An 11,180-nucleotide genomic window follows, 5' to 3' on the forward strand; every position below is an offset into this window, starting at 1 on the left:
AATTGCTTTTGTCAGTTTTTCTGAAAGCTCCCTCCCCCTACTTCTTACAAGATGTATTTGTCATAAAGCTGAACTTACTTTGGAAAAACCCATTGCGTTGGCGGTTCAATTCCCGGCTCCTCCAGGCCCAAGTTTCCCCCGGTTCACAGGTTCTAATTGCCTTCTTGTATTGTGTGTGAACACTTGCAGCAAATGTACTCACGTGAGGAAAGGGTCGCGAAGATTAAATTCACGTTTGGTCTGAAAGCACCGTTAGGCTCAGTGCATTGAATGTGTGGATGTAGTGTAAAAGCGCAGACTTCCCGTGATGCACTCTCCTCTTCTTTCTCTCCCTCTGTATGCAACCTCATCCCATTAATGCATGTTACTAACTCGACTTCTCCCCTTTCCCGTGTTCCTGCTCGACACCCTCTGCTACAACTATTGTTACTAGTCCTATTGATATTATTATTATAATCATTAACATTACGCTTGTTATCATTAACACTACTATACATATCAATACCATTTTTCATTTAGTCTATAGCAACATCATCTTTACTGTCTGTACCTCTGTGTGTATATTGTGTAGGCTGATATGAGCATATTTTAATGGATTAGCATTGAATTAAAGACAAACACGATCAAATTCCAATCCTTTCTTTACTGCAGCGCTGCTCACCTGGATGATAGCTGTGCATTTTACGTGCATGCCAGTCAAATTTAGAGTGTGAAAGTATTTGTCCACACCGATGTGTGTGTGGTTCTGAATCCTGCACTGGCAAAATAGTTAACATTAATTCCTTGTATAATTTATTGATAAACCAAAATGAAACTTGATGTCTGGTCTGTGTGCTCTCTGCAGCCGGCGTCTAATAGTGTTTGTGAGGGAAGAAGCTCCACTCTGCAACACCACTGTACAATCCCAAGTGGGCCGAGTACCTCTGTAGTTCTGACAAGTCAAACAGAGTTAGCGACTGTCTCTCTAGCTGATCCCGTCACGACAGTCTCAGGAGTTGCTTTCTCAGTTAAACATTCGTCCACAGCATATGAATAGTTTAATCTTGTCAACTTTAAAGATTTTAATGAGGACCTCCTTTGGATCACGTTGTTTGTGAGAACTAAGGTGTGTCAGATTTAGAAGCTTCAGCTGTGCCAGATTTATATTTAATCAACATTTAGGTTAATATAAGTATCTGATTGGACTCACTATGAGAGGGATCAGGGCCAAAAAGACTTGACAGGGGCCTCCCATGTCCAAGCCCAAGCTGCGATAAGGGTCATTTTCTCAGACTGGACAAAGCCCCTCCCACAGTTTTCACTGGCTGTTTAGTACTCCCCATGAAAATAAAAATTCCTCCTTTAAAAGGGAATACCTCTGTGAGAAAGTCACCCCTATGCAAAAAACTGAACCAAGAACTGAAGTATAATTTTACAGTGAATGACCACAATCCATCAGCAGAACACTGGTCATCGTTGCTGCAGTTCCTAGAGGTGAGTAGAAGTCTGAGTTTGTAATGTCTCTCGTAGTGACATCTGTCGACATCACAAGTCGATGGTTCCTTTCACTTTAAACTTCTTGGCGGAGCGTTCACTGGCTCGCTGCTCAAACTTGCTTCCATAGATGTGGGACACAAAGCCATTGATCTCCACTGCAAACACACTGTTCCTCTTAGGGATCACTGCCACACAACAAGCGGAGGGTGAGAAAAAACAGAGGAACAAATGTGTTACCCTGGTGAGAAGTGACTATTTCATAACATATGATGCTTTTACAATACATTTTCTCTCGATCAATGACTTGTTAATGACGTCGAGAGTAGCAAATAATTACTATACACAACGATCCTGTTTACATTCCAGATGTGCCCTAACTTTACAATCATAGACGTTGCATCGTTCATGGCAGTGTTTAACGTTACATCTGGAAAACATGTTGCTGCCGAGTGCACAAGATAAGAAAAACACCGGACAATTTCATACTTTTTCAACAACAGAAACATTCATTAAAAGAGGTCTTTTTGAATGCAGTATTGTTAATTAGCACATGCCTAAAACAACCTCAATTTAAAAATAAAAAAAACTCCTCCACCTGGCGGTCCAAAGTTCCACTGCCAGTGGTGTAAACACCAACATACCCCCGGTGTTCAAGCCCTGGTCTGGGCAGAGTCAGCTAAGCTAATAGGGTCAATAGCTGCACTGCTAACTGAGCTAACTTTACAGTAAGTGGTTACTTTAAAGCTTTCCGTCCATCTAGAAACTCCATAAAATATGGTCCAGTTTTAACAAAATCGGTGACTAAAGTTATAAAAGCTTTGCATTTCTTTACAGTATTCAGTACGGCTCTAAGCAGATCAAGCATTTCTGGTTAGGCAGCAACATTCTGATTAGCTGTTTTGTGAAATAGTGTTGTAGTGCAGTGTTGCATTGATGAAATCATTATATTTGTATTATGTTAAATAAACAAATTTATTAATAAATTAATCAATGCAATTAACAGACCCTTTTCACAGAAGACATTTTGACTTGTATCCAACGTCTGTTGTGTTCCACTGTGTATCTCTTAAAAAATGTAAAACAAAACTAACTATTATTAGTTTGTAATAACACCTTGGTCACAATCAGTCTGGACAACATCATTTTGAGAAAATGCTAACCCAGTTATCTGGCTTTGTTTGACAGACCCAGAGCAAAACAGGACCCATTAAGGTGAGTTTCAGAGAGACACATGTCCATCTGGCTAACCTTTCAGTTTGTCTTCTTTTGTGATGATTTTGAAGACATGTTTGAACTCTTGGACTAGAATCCCTGTTGTCCCCACATATGATGGGCATTTAGACCGGACCACTGTGAGAGTAAAGACAAAAAAAATAAAAAAACTATTAGTAAAATACTGTCGTAGCCACATAGCTCGCAGAAACGAATCCAGATGATGGTCTTGAAGTAGTCAGCAGTTGCAACATTCAACATATATAAAAAACAAAGCATAGGCGATCAACATGATAGATACAAGACCCACCATTCATGACATTACCAGTGTAAATACCACACTGTCTTGGCATATCTGAAACAGGCTGTTTGAATGAAACATGATAATTCTCTCCTTCACCTGAATGAACAAATACACCCCCCCCCTCCCTCCAGCTCTATAATAACACTTATGTTTTGGTCAACATTAGACAGCTCTGCAAACACATTTTTCCACAAACTTTTTAATCAAGTCTAAAATGTTTCAAATGTGTCACAGGCTACATATGTGATTTAATCATTCACACATGATTTCACACGCGGAGAGCGTGGACGCACTAAAGTGTTCTTTTCCCGCTACAATAAGCTGTTCTGTTTCGCTGCAATTCATATTCAAAGCTGCGAGGATGGGGTGCTAGCATGCTAGTTCGGAGGGTTGCTGCAAAGTCTAGGGACAATCTGTCTCAAGGGGGCGCCACATACTCACCTCAACTTTTTGAAATCACTGGACATGATCTGTGGTCATATCCAAGTCAGCACCTATTAATCAGTCACCATTTGGTTGATTGGTCGATTAATAGGTGATGAGTTTCTGATAATAAAAAAAAACCAACAATTTTAGCAATACTTGCTAAAAAACTTGCAACAAACCATTGTTGGACTGTAACTTATGGTCAATTATGATCAAAATTTGTTCAATCAATAAAAACTGGATTGTTCAAAAGCTACAGAATACATTCTGTGGATGGATTGTTCAGATTCTGTGGTAACAAAAATATTGAAATATGCTCCAAATACACGATGTAGTGCCAAAAAAATGTCGTAGCATAAAATGTAGTATACAGAAAACATGTCCTAACATTCCAAATGATTAAAGTTCATGATAATATGTGTGTGGATGTATAAAATCAATATACATCTGTATTTATATAAATGTATCTATAAACTTGAAGTTTTGGTGAATATCCAAACTTTCCACTTTATCAGTTCTCATAGGCCTCCGTTTACAGAAAACAAAAGACAAACAAGTTCAGAGGACGTCATGGCAGCCTAGGGTTTAAGAAAACACAGAGTCACTGTCATGTTCATTTTAAAGAAACCTAATCTACCTGTGATGATGGCACCATGGAAGTCTGCCTTCAGAAGCTTTTGCTGCACAAACTGTGGATTGCTGCAAATAAAACACAACATGAGACTGAATACACAGTGAGAGTAAGGAGGACTTATGAAATTACTTCATTTGGCAATTAATGATGAAAATCAGGGTCTGATTTACCTTTTTGGTTTCAATCCACTGCACAGGTCAATAATGTACTGTCTCCAGAGTTCATGCAGAGGCAGAAAAAGCTCGTATCTACAACAATAATGATCAAGACAGTGATGCTGGCGAGAGAGGAGGGGCTAGGAAACAACTGGGGAAATGCAGAATACTTTGATGCAGTACATGTACATCACAGTTTTAAAGCACAATAACTGTCCCATCTTTCAGATTCCAGACCAACCTCTGGTGCTCTGGCTTGATCTGGAAAACGTTCATGGCCCTCTTCTGCCGAGCGTTCAGCCCTTTGGCTCTCTTGTTGTTCCTCCTGGACTTGTCCTTCTTAGGCCTGGTGTAGCCCAGTATCACGGCCTTGTGAGTCAACATGCTTTTCAGATCATGCCGTGTGTTTGGCTGAATGCTGTTCTTCAGGAACGCCTGGGTGAAGGCCTCTGCTTTAGAGTTGGTCTGAGACTGGAAAGGAGACATTTACAAAGGTTATGTGAAGTGTCGTTTTTCCAGTAATCCTGTAACACACACACACACACACACACACACACACACACACACGGTCCAGTCTGTACGGTTAGCGAAAACCTTTCAAACAAACGTTTATGGGTTTAGTAGAGCCTGTCTGAAGGGATTTATTTATTTATTTATTTTTTAGGTCAAACTGATAATTAGAGTGAAAAAATGTAGCAGTATATCAACCGATTTCCAATTCTCATTTATTACAATAATCCCTAATGTGAGTAGTAAAGAGTTGTGACAGATGTATGGGCTGAGGCTGGGTATTATAATATCAAACACAAACATCAACATTCTTCAAGAGACTAAATCACCGTAAATTGGTTTCATCTTGAATTTAAAAGCCAAACCAGAGATGGGGGCTGCAAACTGTGTTCATCTAGACGCTCTATCTACATTATCAAAACAAATACAAAATACATTTTAAACATAAACTGTATTGCAAAGCCTTGGTGGTCGATAATATCAGTCTGCTAAGCTCTAGTATGCAGACACAAACATTTATTATTAAGCAGCAACTAATGATTATTTTTTTATTATTATTGATAAGGCAATAATCTTTTCCTAAATTAATTTCTTGATTGTTTTGTCTATAAAATGTCAGCATTGAACAGTGAAAAATTCCAGTTAAGTGTTTTCAGTCAGTCAACCCAAAGATATTCATTTTACCATCATTACTATAATCACTGACTCATAAAAGTAAAGCATTAAATCCACATATTTGAGAAGGTGGAGGCAGCTTTTTGTTTTTTTCTTTTTTGCTAGAAAAATGACAAAAACAATGAACTGATTAATAAAATAGTTGCAGATATATTTGCTGTTGCCTAAATCGATTCTCAGCCCTAGAGCTCATGTTTTCGGCAGGGAAGTCTTGGGATCATTTGCATAAGACTGAAAATGAAAATCTCATGAGACTACGCACTTCATAATAACACTATACAGCACATCATGTGCACTGCCCGCACATATCTGCTTACCTCAACACCAAGAACCTTCTCCAGATCACGAGGGATCGTGGCACGAACAAGTGCTTCTGTTGAAAGGACACAAACAAAACCAGTATTACACATCTGTGATCTGTGGCACTGGACCAGAACAACGTCTACTTTATTGCCACTAGTAAGATACTATTTTTGATTATTCTATTTATTTTCTATTAATAGATAAACTATGGAGTCACCATGGAAAAAATCCAATTCACAAGTTCACAGAACCTAAAGCGAAATCTTCATAAAGATATTCAGTTTACTACAATGATCATCATACTATCAACAAGCTCTCTATTGTTGTCCTATTCAACTAAAATTCAGCTGTTGTGGGCAGATCTGAATTTTGTGACAGTTCATATTACATTATGATGCTGCAAATTCAAAACCTCCTGAGAAGTCCTTGGTATCCATTTTATAATTGTGCAGGACTTGAAAGCTACATTACAAAAATGTCAGCTTTTCCTGAGTGTGAGAATGAAGATGATAATGAGGAGCTATCAATGTGCTCACATCACTGAAACACCAGTGTACTATTTTAAGATAAACGATGAATGGAAAGCACACTACACATTGATAATGAACATAATACCTACATGTCAAAACGTCAGGTGGCAGTACAGGCTGGAGATAAAATGTTTTGTGCTGGCTGACAACAGCTTTACAAAAGAAAAAGTGTGTTCCTTTTTTTGGACAATGGACAATGACTTTCCTGTGACATTGACAAATATCCCACCTGAACTGTGAGCATAACCATTACACAGTACTAAACGTACACAAGAGAGGATTAGTTTCACATTTTGCAGTTGCTGTTTAAGAATAGCGATGAGAGGAGACTGCAAGAAGGACAAAGGAGTAGTACACAACACTGAGTAATAGCTGCTAAGGAGTACACAGACCTGTCTGTCTCACTACCGCAGTACTGTTCTCACAGACTGTTTCCACAGATAACAGTAGCCCCTGTCCCAGACAACAAAATGTTCAGACACTGGCTGTTGAGTCACATGATGCCTTAAAGGACTTTCATGTTCCAGACAAAGGTTTTTCCATTTAACATTTGATCGCACCAGAATATTGAGATATTGCACTCTGAGAAATCTTAGAGTGCAATATCTCAAAATCCTCCACCTGAAGTTTGTGTATGTGTTACACTAACTCACAAAAGTGAGTACACCCCTCACAATTTTGATTATATCTTTTCATGTGACAACACTGAAGAAATGACACTTTGCTCCAATATAAAGTAGTGAGTGTGCAGCTTGTATAACAGTGTAAATTTGTCCCCTCAAAATAACACATCACACAGCCATTAATGTCTAAACCACTGGCAACAAAAGTGAGAACACCCCTAAGTGAAAATGTCCTAATTGGGCCCAAAGTGTCAATATTTTGTGTGGCCACCATTATTTTCCAGCACTGCCTTAACCCTCTTGGGCCTGGAGTTCACCAGAGCTTCACAGGTTGCCACTGGAGTCCTCTTCCTCTCCTCCATGACGACATCACTGGTGGAGCTGGTGGATGTTAGAGACCCTGCGTGTCATTTCTTCAATGTTGTCACATGAAAAGATATAATCAACTATTTACAAAAATGTGAGGGGTGTACTCACTTTTGAGAGATACTGTAGGTCTTTTATAGAATGTACAGAATTACAGGAATGATTTGGACAATGTTGTACAATCAGGTGTATAATAAAGTAACTAGCATAGCTAGCATGGAGTTTCAAATTTTATGTTAATTCCTTTAAAATAAGAAACTTTACACGCATACAATGCATTAAAGCCACCAACTGACTGGACTGACTGGAACTCTGGATGCAAACTGGAAGACTTTCAAACAGACACACTGCTGTCTCTCAGCTGGGGGAGGGGCAGATGACAGATGACAGAAAAGCACCGGCTGTGCCCAGAAGCAAGTCTTCCACTCTCTTTGCTCAGCCAGATGACAAAGACAAGTTTGATGAGGTCTTAAAAGAAGTTCAACGAGCACTGCCTGTCGAAGACAAATGAAACTTCCGTCATTTGCCCGTGCACGCTGCACCAAAGAGTCATTTCTCCCTGACCTCTAGCAGAACGCACAGCTGTGTAATTTCAGTGATGTGAGAGACTATGCTCCAGGATCAGCTAGTGTTTGGAACTAAAGACAAGAAGATCAGATAGAACTTACTGAGAGAAATAATGTGCTGTAAAAACAGTCACAATAATTACATCATCAACAGACATGACCTCCATACTGCCTGTTGTGTTTGTTTACATAAGAATGTCAGCAACTTTTTTGCCAACAGAAACCACAACAAGCAGCAGGGTGTTCCCGCAGAAAAACAACACAGACATGTTTTGCTCTCATTTGTGGTTGCACTGCTTCTGTCATCTCCAGAGTTTCAGCAGCGTACCCACCCACCCCCCCACACACACACACACACACACACACACACACTTACACACACTTGTTCCCCTATCTCCGTGGGGACATTTCCTTGACATAACGCATTGTCAAGCCCCTTACCCTAACCATAACCAAAGTGTAACCTGAAGCCTAAAATCACCCTCAAAAGCGTCTCCACCTGTGGGTGATAGTGTGCGTTCATGTTAAAGTCCCCACCAGGATATAAAAACATGGACTCACAAACGCACAGTGTTTCCAACTTGGTGACTTTCTCACTAGATTTTTATTATTATTATTAATTATTATTCAGGCCATCATGGGAAAGGTGAGAAATATATATTTAAATAGGTTTTAATTCATTCCTATGCATTCTGCTCTGAGTAATGGCAGTCCTCTGCTCTTCACCCCACAGCCCCGGTTCACCCCTGTCCTCTTGGCCAAGTGCAGGGCAGATCTGAGTTTCTCGCTTCCTCCTTCTCTACAGATTTCTGGATTAGCGTGTTCTCACAGCTTGTAAATATGGTAATAGTTTGTTTGAGCTTATCCCCCCCCCCCCACAACTTTTTTACCTTCATATACACGATGTCCCTGTAGTGAGTTTGGGATTATTTGGCTACAGATTTCTCTACCTTATCTCTTCTTTGCTGCAACCGACAACCCACGTTTTATGCAAACGAATGGTCCTCAAATGATAACAGCGCAGTTATTTCTGGGAAAAGCAGTTATTGTGACAGCCCCAGTCATCCTGCATGCATGCTTCACGCACCACATACCTAAAGAAAACAGCAGCAAAGAACTGATGAATAAGAGGGTAAGACTCGAGCACCAACAGAAAATAAGCTACGACAAAGCAGCCGGGACACTGGAACCTCTTCAGGAAACAGAGGCCGTGACAATCGATGATCCTGAATCCTGGACCACAAAGACAACTGTCCTCAGAGAAGTGGGTCCCAGGTCATTCAATGCAGAGAGACCAGACAAGTGCATAGGAGAAACAGAACCAGTCTGTTGAAGACACGGGAGGACTTTGAGGAACATGCTCAGCGTGAGACACCACTTCACTCGCTGAGATGTGGTTAAAACAGATAGGCCAGTTTACTGATGGGTGTAATTATGCTACATGTGGGTGGCAGTATTATGTTGATGTAGTTCATACAGGGAGTGCAGCCTAGCTAGCGATTTGTATTCTAAGAAACATGAACGTGACACTCTAAATGGTTTTCATAGAGACTAACGTTATTTCTTAGAAAGTAGTTCCAGTGACAACGTTTCTGCAGATTATTCAAAGAGCTACTGTGTGTGGAGAGAGATGCAGGCTAACGGTTGAACTTCTTCCACGCATTTTGTTTTTGGCTTTACTCGGGGGGGGGGGGCAAAAAAGTAACTTTAGCATCAACACTCATGAACTTGTCCGTTCAACCGGAACTTCACTTCCCTCGAAAATTAAACTCACCGTCCATTTCCACGTTAGCGCGGACTGAAGTCAACAACCTCTCTGGCGCCAGACAGACAGTACAACCTCAGATGCAGTGCACATGAGTCCAAAGCATGTGTTTTGAACCCAACCAGAGACGTTTAACTTCCTGTCCCTTCTTCTTCTTCTTTTTCTGAAGGGTTTCCGGCAGACCGTCAGGCGCAATGTGCCCTCTACCGTCAGCACCTCGCATCACAAGCCATTTCTAGCTCCTCTTCACAGTAAAGACACTAATAATTATCCCCCGACACAGAGGTCAATCTTTTCGTAAGAAAGCAATGTATTAAAGTAAAAAAATGATATATTTTGATTTAATCAAGCTGTACTGCTGCTGTTATTCTCCCATGCTGTGAACCATGTGTTTCTCATACTTTTTATTCTGCCTTCTCTTTAACATGCGCTGTTTGCTCCATTTTACTCGCTGTTGCATAATCCAGTTAGCTGGTGCAACCACAGGGATCAGTGAAACAAAACGAATGAACTACACCATACAAGCTAAAAAAAGTCACATTGCATAAGTTCCTGTTCAACCACATAATTTCACTCAATCTTTGTCACTTGTTGGTAGATACTGCAATGGAACATTTAGAGTGAATGGTACTTTTTAAAATGTTTTTAGCCATAAACAAAAGAACTTACAAGGCTCATTCTTTGGAAGGGCAGCCTCGTGTCTTAGTGGGCAGGAGAAGCAGCGCCATAAGAGGCCAATATAAATGAGTAGATTGACAAAACAATCCCAACTCACAACTTTGTGACTATACAGACACTAAACTTGAGAACAAGATAAGTGTTGTTTTTTTTTTTGTTTTTTTTTTGCTGGATCATCAGTTCTTCTCTTCCCTGTCACAAATCTGCCCATCATGTTCTTAACATCTGGATCTTGGTAGACTAGCTGGCATGAGAACTTTTGCATGTTTCCTCATTCAACTTTAGTTGTTCTCCACATTTCCCCCCTGACATCCACACCCCTCCACTCTACGGCCCCCACAAGCCACTGCTTTAGTAGATGATTGTACATTCTTGGATGTCGTCATAACATCACACCTATGTAGTCACAATATTATATTCATAATTCATATATATTGTTATATATTGTTATGTATAGTTAGGGCTGGCTCAGGTGAGTCCTGAACCATCCCTTAGTTATGCTGCTATAGGCCTAGACTGCCGGGGGATTTCCCATGATGCACTGAGCTCCTCTCTCCTCTACTTTCTCTCTCTCTGTATGCAACCTCATCCCATTATTGCATGTTACTAACACAACTTCTCCCCTTTCTGGTAGTCTTGTGCTTTCTCGTCCCTCTCCTCTCTCCTCCTATCACTTCCTGCAGGTTTTCTGGCTCTGGAGCTGTGGAGTCTGGATCTGTGGTTGCGGGTCACCTGCTGCCCCCGTGTTCCTGCTCGACACCCTCTGCTACAACAATTACTGTTACTAGTCCTATTGTTATTATTGTTATTATAATCATTAACACTACTATAAATATCTGTACCATTTTTCATTTAGTCTATAGCAACATCACCTTTACTGTCTGTACCTCTGTGTGTATATTGTGTAGGCTGCCTCCCTCCCCTCTCTCTCTCCTTCCATCCCTCTCTTTTTCTCTG

At 40.4% G+C, this 11,180-nt stretch overlaps 1 protein-coding gene across 1 annotated transcript; it reads right to left on the reverse strand.

Annotated features, from left to right (window-relative positions):
* Positions 1–623: 623 nt before the first annotated feature.
* On the reverse strand, positions 624–9,765 carry pop4 (POP4 homolog, ribonuclease P/MRP subunit). The gene is made up of 7 exons (XM_038701688.1): positions 9,555–9,765; positions 5,710–5,765; positions 4,449–4,678; positions 4,223–4,300; positions 4,056–4,117; positions 2,725–2,826; positions 624–1,661 (listed from the first exon to the last, which is right to left on the reverse strand). The coding sequence occupies exons 1-7, from the start codon at positions 9,559–9,561 to the stop codon at positions 1,525–1,527; spliced, it is 672 nt and encodes a 223-aa protein (XP_038557616.1). The 5' UTR covers positions 9,562–9,765; the 3' UTR covers positions 624–1,524.
* Between the last annotated feature and the right edge of the window lie 1,415 nt (positions 9,766–11,180).

The sequence above is a fragment of the Micropterus salmoides genome, unplaced genomic scaffold, assembly GCF_014851395.1.
Source record: "Micropterus salmoides isolate LMB-PRFRI ecotype aquatic unplaced genomic scaffold, ASM1485139v1 Ms_hic_scaffold_6, whole genome shotgun sequence".
In the NCBI taxonomy this organism is placed as follows: Eukaryota; Metazoa; Chordata; class Actinopteri; order Centrarchiformes; family Centrarchidae; genus Micropterus; species Micropterus salmoides.